The sequence below is a fragment of the Garra rufa genome, chromosome 22 (assembly GCF_049309525.1).
Source record: "Garra rufa chromosome 22, GarRuf1.0, whole genome shotgun sequence".
NCBI classification, from domain to species: domain Eukaryota; kingdom Metazoa; phylum Chordata; class Actinopteri; order Cypriniformes; family Cyprinidae; genus Garra; species Garra rufa.
In genome coordinates this window covers 29,783,324-29,800,135 of record NC_133382.1, presented here as the reverse complement: position 1 = coordinate 29,800,135, position 16,812 = coordinate 29,783,324, and the positions used below count along the sequence as shown (strand labels likewise).

General features: G+C 36.1%; 1 protein-coding gene across 3 annotated transcripts in view; it reads right to left on the bottom strand.

Annotated features, from left to right (window-relative positions):
- Nucleotides 1–11,518: 11,518 nt before the first annotated feature.
- Nucleotides 11,519–16,812, bottom strand: part of rbfox3a (RNA binding fox-1 homolog 3a) — a 533,508-nt gene continuing 528,214 nt past the window's right edge. For all 3 annotated transcript variants that reach the window (XM_073827724.1, XM_073827726.1, XM_073827725.1), the window contains one exon: nt 11,519–15,118. In XM_073827724.1, the coding sequence (XP_073683825.1) occupies nt 15,116–15,118 (3 nt within the window). In that variant the 3' untranslated portion in view covers nt 11,519–15,115. The remainder of the gene's footprint in view (nt 15,119–16,812) is intronic.

The window sequence follows — 16,812 nt, the reverse complement described above, 5'->3', positions numbered from 1 at the left end:
TGAGCTACCTTAAACAGGACTATTCCTCACAGCCAGGAGTAAACACAACTAATACTTCCAGCTCCTGACAACCAAAAGACAAATTCTTACTGCTTCAAGGGATAGTTCACCCAAAAATGAAAAGTCTGTCATCATTTACTCACCTTCATGTCCTACCAAACTTGTCTGACTTCTTTTCTTCTATAAAACACAAAAGGAGACGTTATGAATAATATGTCGGTTGTATATTTTTTTCCACGCAATTACAATGAATTGTCTTCTGAAGTCATTTGATACAGTACGTTTGTGTGACTGATATTTAAAGGATATATCCATCTAAAAAAGAAAATAGTTTAGGTTTCCCATTTACTTCTATTGTATTTTTCTTCATACAATGGAGGTACAGTGCCCTTCACTAATATTGGCACCCTTGGTAAATATGAGCAAATGTGGCTGTGAAAATAATTCTGCATTGTTTATCCTTTAGATCTTACATTCCAAAATTTCACAAAATTCTAATCTTTCATTGAAGTAAAACGATGGAAACTGGGGGCAAAATCTCATTATGAAATAAATGTTTTTCTCTAGTTCACGTTGGCCACAATTATTGGCACCCCTAGACATTTGTCTAAGTAAAATATCGCTAAAGTATATTCCCATTAATATTACATTTTTTTTAAGCACACCAGGGTGGCTAGGAGTATAAAAGTGTCCAGCCATGACTTTCTTTTCCACCGGATTATAAATATGAGGAACACAAAGGCCAAATTCACTTAATCATCCATCACAAGGAGTAAAACCAAAGAATGTAGCTCTGTTGTGCAGAACAAGATTGTTAAGCTTCACAAAATAGAAAGTGGCTGTAAGAAAAGAGCTAACACATTGAAAATCCCCATTTCCTCTATTAGAGCAATAATTAAGAAGTTCCAGTCAACTAAAGATGTTACAAATCTGCCTAGAAGAGGATATGTGTCTATATCATCCTAATACATGGTGAGGAGGAGACTTTGAGGGGTCAAAGACTCTCCAAGGATCACAGCTGGAGAATTGCAGATATTAGTTGAGTCTTGGGGTCAGAAAACCTAAAATTAAATGATCAAACAGCCCCTACATCACCACGTTTTTCAGGTTTCAATAAAAATCTTCCCTGCTCACTCAAAAAAAAAAAAAAAAAAAAAAAAAACTCCAGTATATTTAGTTGTCAGACTTCAAACTTCAAACAGGACTGGCTGCTATGGCCAGATAAAACGAAAAAATATGCATTTTGGCAACAAATTCACCAAATAGGTTTGGTGCAAACAGGGATAAAAAGTAGGCTACCCTATGTCCACGGTTAAAAATGATTTTGGAATTATGGATTGATTCATTTCTTGAGTTCGACTCATCGATCAAAGATATGGTTACATTGGTTAAGAGTTTTTTCACTTTTGATCAATTTGAGTAGTTTTAGTATTAATTTCTATCATTTTAAATAAAATAAATACAAATATTGACTCCAAGCTTTTAAAGGGTATAGTGTATAATGTTACAAAAGATTTTTATTTCAGATAAATGCTGATCTTTGGATTTTTCAATTGATCAAAGAATCCTGAATAAAATGTACTCAACTGTTTTAAATATTGATAATAATAATAATGTTTCTTGAACAGCAAATCAGCATATTAGAATGATTTCTGAAGGATCATGTGACACTGAAGACTTGAGTAGTGATGTAGTGATTTTAGCTTTGATCACAGGAATAAATTACATTTTAAAATATATTCAACAAAGAAAGTAGTTGCATAAAAATAAATAAAAAATATTTCACAATATTACTGCTTTTGCTGTTTTTTGGATGAAATAAATGCAAAAGAGCAAAAGATACTTCTTTAAAAAACAAAAACGTTTAACTGGTATATATATAATTTCCCATTCTATATTCCATTCCAAACACATTATTTAGAGTGTCTAAAAAAGTTTATGGTGCTCATATATACGTTGTATATATAATGTATACACAGTAGTATGCACATATACACTGGGACCATCTGAGGAGACATTTTTCCTCAGTTCAACCCATTTCTCATTAAGCAGACTGAATGTATCTAAGGGAAAGAATTCACATGAGGGTTAAAAGTGAAATGAAAGCAGGCAATACTACTCCTCTGTCACTCTCTTTTTTCTGGTCTGTGCTGAAAGCTAGCAGTAGATCAGCAGTGTTGCTGTGGTTTGTTTGCGGCGGGATTTGGAGACCTGTAGACAGAGCACACACGAGGGAGCAAGCGTGTGTTTGCTCTTGTGTCTGGAAATCTGTGTGTGTGTGTGTAATGCTGGACAATGCAGTTGTGATGGCAGATTAGTGAAGTCTGAGCCCAGAGGTGGGCAGACAAAAGCTGACCTGCGTTTAATGAGATCTTCCAGCAACAGAGCAAGCACCGGGCAGAAAGTGTGTGTGTGTATCTGTGTTTGTGCTTGTTTGTTTGATGACTGAATGCTCCCTCTTGCTCTCGTCGAGCCCTTAGTAAATATTTACTCTCATTTGAGTCTGTAATCTCAGCTGTGTCTCCGAGTAGAGTCTACTTGCTCGTTCTCCTGATACACTCGCTCCATCTCTATTATTCTCCCTTGATATTTCTTTATTTCTGTGGTTTTGCTTTGCCAGACCTCACTAGGACTGCTGTTTCTTGGTTCTTGTCAAACTGCCAGGTAAAAGTGAGAAATAAAAATCGCATGAGGAAATTCTCAGTTTCAACACTGATGACAAAAGCTCTGAAATGGTAGCGGAATCGCTGGGGCAGATATTTTGAACTGGTCATTTTTGTGGTCAAATTAAAGTGTTTACTGCACCGAATATTTAATTATGTCATGTTGTTCTAAACCTGTATGACTTTAGTTCTACTACTGGAATATTTACACAGAGATTTTGATTTTTAACAATGTAGAGATATAATGTTGTGATGAACAGATCAAAATTTACACCTTAATTGCAGATTACCTTACCTCCAGTGAGGGGAATTTATATGTATTAATTTAGCTGATACTTAGAAAAGATAAAAACAACAGAAGCTTTCAAAATTAGCTGTTAAAAGTTACTGTGAGACATTAAAATGTATTAACACAGATAAGTACGCCTACGTACTTTTAATTCCTGTCTACTTTCTGTGTTGCAAAAGCAAACCAAATATGAAAAGAATAAAATGTACTACTGTATCATTCCTGGCACCTCATGTTCACGGTTGCCAGGTTTTCACAACAAAACCCGCCCAATTGCTACTCAAAACTATTCCATTGCCATTTTGAGGGGGGTACCCCAGTAAAAATCCCATTCCAAGAGGTAAAATACACGTTTTGGGAGGTTTTCTCCCGGTACAGTTCGCATTCCAAGGGATAAATATAACGTTATTGGGGTCGTTTCAACCCGCGGGCATGAAAAACCACCCATGGCAACAGTGTTAAAGTAGCCCAATTCCGCAGGAAAACCACAGACTTGGCAACACTGTGTTGCTCCAAAACTAGGTTGTGGCTAGAAGGGATACAGCTTCGACCGGAAACTAACAATGAAATTAATTTTTCTACCAATTAGATTGTTTATTTTTAATGTCTACACCTACCCCAACCAGAAACTTAGCCCTTCCCTGCTGAAAAAAAACAGCATATCCTGGTTAGGTATGTTTTGGTGCTGGGATGCTGGTTTTAGCTGGTTTATGCAGGTCCTTTACTGGTTTATGCTGGTCCATTGCTGGTTTATGCTGGTCCATTGCTGGTTAATGCTGGTCCTTAGCTGGTTTATGCTGGTCATGTTGCTGGTCAAGGACCAGCATAAACCAGCAAAGGACCAGCATAAACCAGCAATGGACCAGCATAAACCAGCAATGGACCAGCATAAACCAGCAAAGGACCAGCATAAACCAGCAAAGGACCAGCATACACCAGCAAAGAACAAGCATAAACCAGCAAAGGACCAGCATAAACCAGCAAAGGACCAGCATAAACCAGCTAAAACCAGCATCCTAGCACCAAAACATACCTAACCAGCATATGCTGTTTTTTTCAGCAGGGTTACTATATTACAAAAACAGTATTATTGATGTACAGTGTGATAAAAATAACGTTAGATTGATGTGCGAATGCCCAGTAGCCAGATCTGTAGTCTAAACCCCAAAACTAGGGCTTTCAAGATTCCTCGATTACATTTTGCCAATGTTGAGTAACTGGCAAAATACCGGAAGTAGCGCAATACACAGAGAAGAATCCATGGCTGCACAATATATTAAACCCATTGAAAAATCTGAATAAAGCATAACGCTTTAGTGAATTCACAAACGCTACGGTTTAATTAAAATGAATATATGCTATTCAAGTTAACTAGGCGCTTTAATTATGTAACGTAGGCCTACATGCGTGTAGGTTACAAACGTGAGTCTCAGAGCGGCTAAGTTCAGGTAAATGCTCCTCCGCAGAACTGTTATCATATTGTTGTGAGTTTGGGTTTGATATAACATTCATCTGGGAACGCAACGTGCGCCATTTCATCAGATTTATAAGGTAAAAAGTTTATAAACATACGCAAACACAGGCGAATGCTCATCGCGATTTTAAAATAAAAGCTCAAACCCTCTGAGTTTACACCATAGACTGTTTTGATGTCCACATACTGTAGCCAAGCAATTACAGTTTAGCATTTATGTCGTAAAGAAATGCCCCAATAATAAATACTAAGTTGACATTTGAATTAAATGTTTAGTCAATATTAAACAAGGATTAGATCGTCAGGACGTTGGCTCCCTCTACAGTCATTTGTTATAATGCTTAATCCCAACAAACACACAACGTTGCCTCAACGTAGCCAACCTTTTAGCAACGTTGTAACAACATGGCTAAAAGGTTGTTGGTTCTACGTTGTGTTGTCAGGTTGTTACTACGTTGTCACAATGTTGCCATTCTACCACGGTTCAGGGCCATCTCTGAAAGTTGTGCTTAGGCTGTCTGGACAACCACTGTACGACATTTACTCGTCACTGTTCCGAAGCGCTTTTTAAATTTGAACAGACAGTTGGGCCGTTATTATTCTTCAAGCCAGGATAACGTTATGTGAGTATTGCTCTTTGATTTCTCTCAGATAAATATAAATATCCAAACAAATCCTTTAATTTTCGTGTCCAATGAGACATTTATTTATTTATTTTCTGTTAATGGAACAGAATATCTGATAATTCACATACCGAGTGTGAGTTTGCGGTCGGGAGTTAATGCGATCTATATTTCTTTCAGTATTCAGATGTCCTTCCTGGTGTTTGGATTTGCTGGATTTGTTCATCTTTCTCGCACTCTTTTCTCCCTACCGCCTGGCTTTGACGATCACCTGGCCTCCGTATTCTCCATCCAGAGTCCGCCTCATCGGCCGGTGACCGCTGTTTTGTTGTTTTACTTTTGTTTAATAAACGTTCTCAGATGCCTTTGCTTTTTATTTGTAATTTAATATAATTAAACTAACTGACTTAATATATTTACATACGTAAAATATAATCTATATTGCATTTCCCTCCAAATGTAAACCTAACGTACTTATCCTTGATATGTATGAAATGTTTGGTTTGAAATAAAGTTTGATTATATGAATTTGTATGGCATTTTTACTCAAAGTTTTATTCAAAGTTTATTCAAAGATGTTAAGTCAAAAAGAACAATATTATTGGACGATTTTTAATATTAAACCGTATTTAAAAGATTTATAAACCTATCCCGTGCCTGATATAACACGCAGAATAGGCAATATTTATAATCTGGCATGAAAAAATACATGTAGTAAAAACGTCGCCTCCTGGTTGATGAATGTCGCCCAACAACGTTGCCACAGCCTTTTCGCGTCTTACATTTCCACGTTGTTACAACGTTGCGAGCACGTAGACGGCGACCTTGCCATTATAAAAACGTTGCACAGACGTCGCCACAACGTAAATGTGTTTGCTGGGATGTAGCCTAAATTCTAAGCTCTGTTGTTTATTAATTCAGTTTGACCAGTTTTGTTTAGTAAAAATCATGTGATTACTTGCTTTTGATACTTTATTTAAACTACTTATTACTGCGTCATTGCTATTATATATGTATTTTAAGTAATATTAAAGGCTATTGTTCACTTAAATTGTATAATTTTAATTGTCCGATTACTTGATTAATTTCTTGAATAATCAACCGATTACTCGATGAAACTCAAGGTGAGGGATGATGAATGGTGTGATTGTAACTGTCAAGCTCCAAAACGTGCATAAAAGTACCATAAATGTAGTTAAAATATTTGTGAACTACAGTTAAAGGCTTCTAATATAATTCAAATTGCTTTGTTTATAAAAGCAACCGAAGGTTGTTTAACGTTGAATTAGAATTGCATTCGAATCTACGGTGCCCGCCAGGGGACACCTTCGGTTCACTTATGTTTGTCGTGGCCACGACATATAAACTCGTGGGAACATGATATTATGTTGTGGCCACGACAAACATAAGTGAACCGAAGGTGTCCCCTGGCGGGCACCGTACGAATCTGGTGTGTGCATAAGAACTTTGTTTATGTAGACTCAGCAAGTGCGCTAAGGTGAACAGGGCAAAGTAGAAACTGCACGCGAATCTTATTGGCTCTCGCGTTTGTTGCGAACCCTATTTTAGTGCGAGGTTGGGGAGTCTTCCTTCCCCATATGACAGCTCTAACTTTTTCATTTACCAGTCTTTTTATGTAGTAGCTTTTTAAAAAACTGTCTAAGATTTTGGAAATATAAATTCAATGAACAAATTCTGGCTTCTGTGACAAAACATTATTCTTTCCAACAGAGTTTTAAGTATATTTTTCATATTTTGTTTCTTTTAAAATGATTTATAACTTATATATCTATAACTGTAAAATTTGCAAAACATTTCACCCAACTGTTCTTTTGCCATCACTTTAAAGAAACAATTACACAATTAGAATTTTTTACATTTATTGCAAAGTGTTTTGCAATGACTTTTCTAATTTTGTGAAAAGCCATTAATGCTCAAACTTTTAAATCAGCCAAAAATGTGTTTTATCACTATTTAAAAAAAAAAAAAAGTCATAGTAGGCTAACACTTACTTTATTAATATTCCTTGCAAATGTTTAACTTCATTTTTAAAGAAAATAACTTTTTGTTTGGAATCAGTAAGATTTGTCTTATATTTATTTAATCAAAAAACCTAGAAAAAAAACTGTAATATTGTTTAAATATGATTTTTTAATGCAAAATAGCTAATTTATTCCTGTGATGCAAAGCTGAATTTTTAGCATTATTACTCCAGTCTGCAGTGTCACATGATCCTACAGAAATCATTCTAATATGCTGATTTATTATCAATGTTGAAAACAGTTGTGCTGCTTAATATTTTGTTCGAACCTGTTTTTTTTCTTCTTCTCAGGATTCTTTAATTAATAAAAGGTTAAAAAGAACAGCATTTATTTAAAATATGTGACCCTGGACCACAAAACCAGTCTTAAGTCGCTGGGGTATATTTGTAGCAATAGCCAAAAATACATTGTATGGGTCAAAATTATTGATTTTTCTTTTATGCCAAAAATCATTAGGAAATTAAGTAAAGATCATGTTCCATGAAGATTTTTTGAAAAATTCCTACTGTAAACATATCAAAATGTAATTTTTGATTAGTAATATGCATTGTTAAGAACCTAATTTGGACAACTTTAAAGGTGATTTTCTCAGTATTTTGATTTTTTTGCACCCTCAGATTCCAGATTTTCAAATAGTTGTATCTCGGCCAAATCTTGTCCTATCCTAACAAACCATATATCAATAGAAAGCTTATTTATTGAGCTTTCATATGATGTATACATCTCAGTTTTGTAAAATTTAACCTTATGACTGGTTTTGTGGTCCATATTTTGTAACAATTTAAACTACCATTTAAAAGTTTGTGGTCAGTATTTTTAATTCTTTCTTTTAAAATTAAAAAAAATTAATACTTTTATTCACCAAGAAAGAGTTAAATTGATAAGAAGTGATGGCAAAGACTTACGTTGTTAGAAATTTTTTTTTTTTTAAATAAATGCTGTTGTTTAAAACTTTTTATTCATCAAAGAATCCTGAAAAAAGAATCACATTGATAATAAAAATAATTAATCAGCATAGTGGAAGGATTTCTGAAGGATCATGTGACACTAAAGACTGGTGTAATGGCTGATGAAAATTCAGCTTTGCATCACAGAAATAAATTATATATTTAAAATATATTAAAATAGAAACCCATTATTTTAAGATAATAATATTTCAAAACACTATTGTTTTTTCTGTATTTTTAAGGCTGCATTAAGTACATGCAAAATTGTTTAATATCTATTTGATTGAAAATGTTCTGTTCTTTGTTGAGTTCCTTGTGTCCACAATTGCCCACTGAGACATTGAGAACCACTGCCTTTATATGAATATATCTTTAAAATCCTTAAATGAGACCATATTGGAGATTCCTTTGATTTTTTCAAAATTAATTTTTGGTAAAGTGATGATTCTAAACCATGTGATTATTACAGGAAATTCCTTAACCAATGGCATCAGGATGGGGTTATGAGAGTTGAACCGGTCTGTCAGATAGGGAGGGGCGTCGGAAGATACTACTGCTCAATTTAAAATGAGAAATGGGTGAACACCTCGTCTGTTGGGTCTCATTATAACCCTGCCTTGTGACAGACATCACATTACCGCATCGAAAGAGACCCTTTAAAAAGGGGGGATTTATTTTGTGGAATGAATTACCAAGTATAATTAAAGCTTTAATCTCCTTTTTCCCCTCAACAAAACAATTTTGTACGAACCCAGAGAAGCAATCCAAAATTAATTTACCGCACCAGTGATTAGTATTAATGCTTTGCCATTTTTTTCCCTCTTCCGTCGCTTGGCTCTCTCTTGCGCCGAGCTCAGATGAAAGGATATAGCCTGTTGTTACATGCGATATTCATGTGTAATTAACACAAGTCTTGCAGAGCACAGGGGGCAAGCTAGCATGTACTCTTAATAGCTTTCATCCTGGGAAAGGCAGCTTTTGTTTCCCGCTGGCAGGGTTAGGGTAGTGTCTGAAACTTTGCGTTTCAAGCCTGTCAGTCATAATGTAAGGCTAGACTGAACCAAGTCTTCAACCAGGCCATGAATGGATGAATTCTACATAGGCAAAGGTGACAGCGGGTTTTGATGATTGGATACAAAATTCCATGTGGACCTGTTTTTATTTATTTATTTATTTTGCAGGAAGGGATGGAGAAATGTCAAGATGCTTGAACTGTCTGCCTCTTGTGTCTTTATTAGTTAAAACTATTAGTGAAGGTGTGTGTGTTTAATTGTAATTTAAATTTTCCTTTCTTTCCTGTTTCATGAACCTATTGCCAAAGCTGGATCCTGAAGGTCTGCATTTCAAAGCAGCTAAAGGTTTGACATCTTTCTTTGAAAACAAATAAAAATACCGGCATTCGAAAGAGACAAAGAGATAAAAATAAAAGCTTTGTGCCTCTTTGTATTGTTCTTCCAGAGCAATCTTCGTATTTGTTCCTTTTCCAAGAGGTTCCTCTGGTGACCTCCAGACGAGGTGTAAAGTCTTCTTTGATTGGACGAGACCTTCCATAGCCTGTGTAATGAGGGAATGACAAAGTACTGAACCATGGGATCAATGCTGGAGGTGGAAAGCTGTTCGTTAGCGTAGGTATGTGAACATCTTTGTGCTGTTTTGTAGGGTGCGAGTGGGATCGATGGTGCGTTTGCTTTGTGTAGGTAAATGATCATTGTGGAGATGGACAGGGCCACTTTGTCTTGTGGCCCTAAGGGAACAAAAGACAAATTGGCCTAGAACTCCCATCATCCCTTTCACTCTCAATTCTACAACTTAACACTGGCAGTGATACATACGGAGGAGCTACAACGACGAATCGGGTCAAATATAAATGTTTTTCAACCTAGAAGGTCAAAGGTTACTTTTAAATGCCATTTATTTCCAGTCAGTCATTGTTAATATTTGATTCACTGTATTTAGGAACCAATGCCTTGTCTGAAAAAGGTGAGAAAGGACATAATAGAACTTAAAAGTGGAAACTGGATGCAAAATTCACTTTTACATGGTGTTTGCATATAAATGTCGTAATAGTGTGTGGACCTACACTGTAAAAAGTTTTCACCAGTTTCAACTTAAAAACTTAAGTTTAGCAGTGGCCTTAAAATGTCAAGTTAAATCAACTAATTTTATTTTATTTGAGTTAAAATGACTTGTAGTTTTAAGGTGATTTAACTTAAAATTTTAAGGCAACTGCTGAACTTAAGTTTTTAAGTTGAATCTGGTGAAAACCTTTTACAGTGTACTACCCTACAATGATAAAAATCCATTCGCTCCTTTTTTATCCCCATAAACCTAAACAGTCTCAATTATCAAGCCGTTTTGATTTTCTGAGCAGTATGATGTCATACCGCTCAGGCCCCACCCACCACTGAAGGATTGTCCTGTATTAGCATATTCCCGCCATCAGCCAGTATTAGACTATTAGACTGTTTTTGATGTTAATTTGACACTAAATACACAAAAAACAGAAGAAGAGCGGGGTGAGCAGAGCTCATCATTTAAAGAGACATGCACCAAAATGGCTAGCTGTGAACAGAGCAGTTTTTGACGAGGTAAAAAGGGTGTTGTTTTAACTATTAACTATTTAACCAATAGACATTTCATGAAAACCCTGAAGAATCATACCAACTTGTGTAAAATGGGCATCCAATGCCCCCTTGAAATTTGAACAAAAGGTATCTAATTTATACCTTTTATTGTTCAGGTCCTCCAATTTGGTTCTGTGTTTTTCAAGCAGATCGAGTCAGTATGTGTTAATAATAGAAATTTCCAGTACATGGCGACAAACGTCTTTATGATTGAGTCATTTGAATCATACACTCATTTGATTCATTCAAACACTCTGATTCAAAACATTTCACCATCTTTATGAGTGAGTTATTTAGTAATTCACTGGATTTGTTCAAAAACACTGATCCATTTAGGATCTTAATGAGTGAGGCATCGACTCATTTACATTTTAAAATACCAATTAATTCCAAAAGAAAACAAGTAGCTGTCTTAATGAGTGCAGACGTTTGTCTTTGTCTTTATCTTAGCATTATACTTCAATAACAATTAACTGTAATCAGTTGGTACAATCCCTTCAATAAGCTAGTTTTGTATTAATCAGCATGATTTACTTTGCCTGTCTTTGACTATGATGAATTGTGAAAACAATGAGAAGTATTTGAAGTTGGATACAATGGATTTATGTGTGGTTTGACATTCTCTGTAATTTATGAATGGCTTATGTTGCCTACTAATTCAGTAACATCAGGCTTATTTTGAAAAACATGCCATAGAGACTAATTACACATTATGTGTGACTAAACCACTCTATGTATGATAAAACAAGGTGAGTGATTATGTACACAGTGTATATTGTTATATGAATATGTTTAGTGTACATGCAGTACAGGAAATGCCACATAAACATGCCAAGCTCAGAGATTTGAGTCTCTGTTATTGAAGAAAGAAATATTTATTTATAACCATATTAATCATGATAGTAATAATAATAATCATAATCATAATAATATAATGATTTCATTAATAAACAGTACTGGTTGTTTGAAGCACATTGGATGCATACAGAAAGAAAACTGAAATTTAGAGTACAGATCCAGGACAGCAGAAGTTTGTCATTTCATTTTAAATAGAATACTTTATATTGGTTTCTTTTTTTTTCTTTAGTTTTTTGTTTTCACGCTTATGTATTTGGAACAACTTCAAAATTTGAAAAAGAATGAAAGAAAAGGAAAAGGAACAAAAGAAAACCCCAAATGATAGATTTGTTGTTGCGTAGAGCTTGTGTTGCACATGAAGAGAACCTTTAATATAATACATTTTATATTGAGATGACAGAGGAAGTAGCTTTTGTATATTTTCAGTAGAAAACAAAGGGGCTGGAAGCACACACGCACGTACATACACGCGCACATACACGCTACATGGAGGGTAACTATCACTGAGACGACTAACTTGACTTCCATTCAAACTCTTGTGCTTCGGGGATCTGGCAATGACGATGAGGAAAATCATGTTGGCAGGAGTTCGTTTTTTCCTTTTTTGTGTCGGGAAAAGCAATTGCCAAGATAAGTTTGTCATTTCCATTGGCTTGACTGTGTTTGAATGAAGTTCAAGGGAACTGTGCAGACACAGGTGAGCTGCATAGCTGGTCTTACACCTGCCCTAGCATCTAGAGCAGACGACCAGTGTAGATTTGAAGGACGTTTCGGATGGAGGAACAAGTGGCAGATACATGCGCTTGAGTTTCATCGTAGAGACTATAAGCAGACTACAGTTTGCATTGGTTCTCTGCTTTGGGTCGAGGAAGACGGCGAATGACTTTGGTGCTCAGGTTAATGGGCTGTTTGAGAGGAAACAGAGAGTCGAGGGAAGACAACAAGCCAAAGAATACAGTGCAAAAGCTGACATACACCTCACAGCAGGGTCGAAAAAACCAGGACATGTAAACAAGTAATGTCTCATACGGACTAAAGCAAAGAAATAAACCCAGAGGTCTCGGATCTCTGTAGAATTGACATCTTTTTGTTAGGTTGTTCAGTCACAATCTCTTCCAGAGCAGAATCCGCCACTCGGTTTTTTAGAGTCCCTGAAACAACACGTCTTTGCCGAGGTTCCCGTCGCAAACTATTTTCCACGATCCTTCGGGTAACAGAGTAGCACAGTCGCTGAGATAGGAGTCACCAGCTTTGTAGAAAACATTTTGTTCTGAGAGGAAGAAATGCAGCAAGGAAGAGTAACATCATTACCTATGGAAGGGAACACATCAGTTCTGTCATGTAACACCTGAGTCCGAGGAAGCGCATGATTTTGCAAAGCTTGGAAATGCTGTCTGTTGAGGTGGGCTATCTAGTAAATGTACCATTCCTTCTCACTGAGGCAAAACACACACTGTAAAAAGCATGAAAACGTGCAGTTGCTATTTGATAGACGTGTTTCTTCCTGATCTGACCCACTTGCATTCGTCAGGTTGATTCAGTCCTGTTAAATATGAAAATGTCGACCTGAATAAAATCAGTAAATTGAGATGTTATCAAATGAAGCACATTTTTAGGCAACCCAACAACGTTTCTTTCCCAGGAGAACATACTGCCGTTTTCAACATCGATTATAGAGTGACACCTCTTTTTAATGTGGGTCAACTGTTCACCTTTTGCATAAAGGAAAAAAAAGAGAGACAAAGGAAAGTGGTTGTCGATAAAAACCAAAGAGCATAATTCTGCTCGGTCTCATCCGATCGGTTTATGTCTTTTCTGCCATTGTCCTGCAGGGTCGTGATAATGTCCGTCGGCCAGCTGGAGTGCTCCTGTTATAAAAGAGAGGTGTCAGCTGGACCGTACAATATCTCCGTCGGGTCCGGCTTCAGAGCGAAGACTCGGTTTACCATGTCCACATTTACAAAGTACCGCTTAAAAAACAAAGACATGTACATAAAAAGTTGAATTACATTCAATAGCTGAACCAAAGATACAGACAAACGGAAACAACGCCACACAAGTGAAAATCTCTCAGTACTTGCATAAATCGCCGCCGAAAAGAAACCTGGACCACCATCGAGAAACGAAAAAAGGTACAATCCTTTTTGAAGGGTCGCAAAGTCACAAATAGATATATCCATATATAAATGTTTTTCATACTGGTAATACAATAATACAACATTAGTAAATGGCTACAATCGACGTTTGACCACGCTGAGCAGCATGTAATTAGTACAACGTTTAAATATATAAGGATGTGTCACTGAAATGGAGCTCATTAGAAGTATAAAGGTAATCGATTTTTAATAAAACTTTGCTCGCAACCCTATGACTAAACTGGCACGTCGTTTTCCACCCCGCAGCGGGCAGGAACCCATTTTCAAGATGGATAGTGAAACTCCCGTGACAATACCGAGAAGACAGCTCCAATTTTCTTAATTTGTAGCCTCATGACACCACATACAAAAGTGTTTACTACACAGCACGGCCACCTCCACAACACTACAATGAAATGCTTTTTGGTAGCCCTGGGCTCCGGGGCCGCCGCGACCCAACACGACTCTATAAAGCCCCCTTCCGCCCGTAACCACTCGCACACAACAACGCTCTCTCTCTCTCTCTCGCACGCACGCACGCACACGCACACATCCCAGTAAAACCTGCCGGCGGGCCGCTTCGTATTGTGCTACAAACAACAGCGGGATGACAGCGCATTCCCTACTTCAGACCGACTGGGCTCTGGTGGTTTATTTACAGTGTCTTCTCTCGTCCCGTTCCATGCGACACCTGAATAGAGACCTGATGTAAGACTGAAATTTTGGAGTCCCATGCAAGTTTGTCTGCCTACATCTAGACGGGATGAAGAACAGCTCCCTACGTTCGCGACTAAAGGCCGAGGAAGCGATGCGGTTCAACCCACGACAAAAACCTACTGATGGAAGACCCAGCTGTGCCATATATTCAAGGGCTTTGGATGAAGAGGGGCCACATGGAATCGTGTCTGGTGGGTCTTCAGCCTCTCTGCCCGGCCTCCTCGACCCTCCTAGCGCAGGCCGGACAAGGAGGTCTGCGGTGGGAGGGGGGTGGGGGGTGTGAAGGACCAACGTGTACACCCCCCGCCCCCCCTCCTACAGCACTAACTCATCACTCTGTTGCTAGTTTTGTACTATTTTTTTTCTTCTTCTCTTCTTTTTTGTAACATATTTATACATACATATATATCGCTATATAGATATATACACTCATCTTTTTCATCTTTTTGAAACCATAAACTTAAAAAAGTTTAGAAAAATAAAAAGTTTTATGACGACCTCTCCTCTCCTCCACCCCGAAAGGCTGTCCCAGGTGAAAGCTAACCCCTCTTTTCATCCACAGCTTGGCTGCGTCAGTCTCGCGTCCCCACAGAGATATATAATGCCTTCTCCTGACAGCCTCGGTGTAAGGATTTCCTCTTAACTTCTTTTTGTATGTTTTTTTTTCATTGACACTTTTCTTCCTTGATCCTTTTTGTTCCTTTTTAGCTGATGCTCTTCTCTGTTGTCTTCTTTCTTTATATTTACTAGAAAGGCAAGAGAAATAGAGAAAACATAAATTCATATGCATTTTATGCTGTTTAACATGCACATACAGTACAATGGGGACTAAAAGTCTGAGACCCCAAAAATCTGAGATTAGTGAAAATGCTTCTTTTTCGAATTTGAATTATTTAATATTTCCGTTTGACAATAAGGATGTCAGTTTTAAGAAAATAAATAAATAAATAAAATAACCGAACGATTCTTTGAACTACTTCTAGTAATAATAACAACAATATTTTTTTTATTTCAAATTATATTACCAGCATATCAATTGTAAGGAAAAATCCAACAGTAAAAAATCCTACGAAATACTAATAATATTAATACTTATTACTACTACTACTACTACTACTAATATATATATATATATATATATATATACAGTTGAAGTCAAAAGTTTACATACACCTTGCAGAATCTTAGTACTGACCTTAATAAGATATTTCACATAAAAGATGTTTACATATAGTCCACAAGAGAACATAATTTATAAAATGTATAAAAATGTCCCTGTTTAAATGTTTACATACACTTTGTAACCTGAATGATCCACAGCTGTGTTTTTTGTTTAGTGATAGTTGTTCATGAGTGCCTTATTTGTCCTGAACAGTTAAACTGCCCACTATTTTTCAGAAAAATCCTTTAGGTCCCACAATTTTTTTTGGTTTTTCAGCATTTTTGTGTATTTGAACCCTTTCCAACAATAACTGTATGATTTTGAGATCCATCTTTTCACACTGAGGACAACTGAGAGACTCATATACAAGTATTACAGAAAGTTCAAATGCTAATTGATGCTTCGGAAGGAAACATGATGCATTAGGAGCTGGGGGTGAAAACTTTTGAACAGAATGAAGATGGGTACATTTATTAATTTTTTTTGCCTAAATATCATTTTTTTCATTTAGCACTGCCCTTCAGAAGCTACAGAAGTTGCATATGAGTCCCTCAGTTGTCCTTAATGTGTAAATATGGATCTCAAAATCATAAAGTCATTGTTGGAAAGGGTTTAAATACACACAAATGCTGAAAAAAAAAACTAAAAATTCGAATCACTAAACAAAACAAAACAAAACAAACAAAACCAAAAACAACAACAACAACAACAAAAAACAGCTGTGGATCATTCAGGTAACAACACAGTATTAAGATTCAAGTGTATGTAAACTTTTGAATGGGGTCATTTTAGAAATTCAACTATTATTTTCTCTTGTGGACAATTTAAATGTCATTTATGTGAAATATCTTATTCAAGTCAAAATAACATGCATTTTGTATAATACCTCATATTTTAGTAAAATAATTAACATTTTGCAGATTCAGCAAGGTGTATGTAAACTTTTGACTTCAACTGTGTGTATATATATATATATATATTACAAATTCTATTATAAGCATATTTAGAAGACACAAATTGACAAAAATCCTATGTATGTATGTATGTACGTACAGAGGTCACATGATCAGTGTCACAATAAATAGTGCAGAATTATTGATTTTACATCATAATTTACAATTTAATCATAAATGTTTGTTTTATTTTTTTTTTTCTAAATCCTGAAATTTAGTTTCCAGGTTTAAATTAGATTCTGAATCCCAGATCTTCACTGTGATCTCAGACTTTTGGACCTGTATGATCTGAAAGAAACTAATTATACAATAAAAATGCAAATCA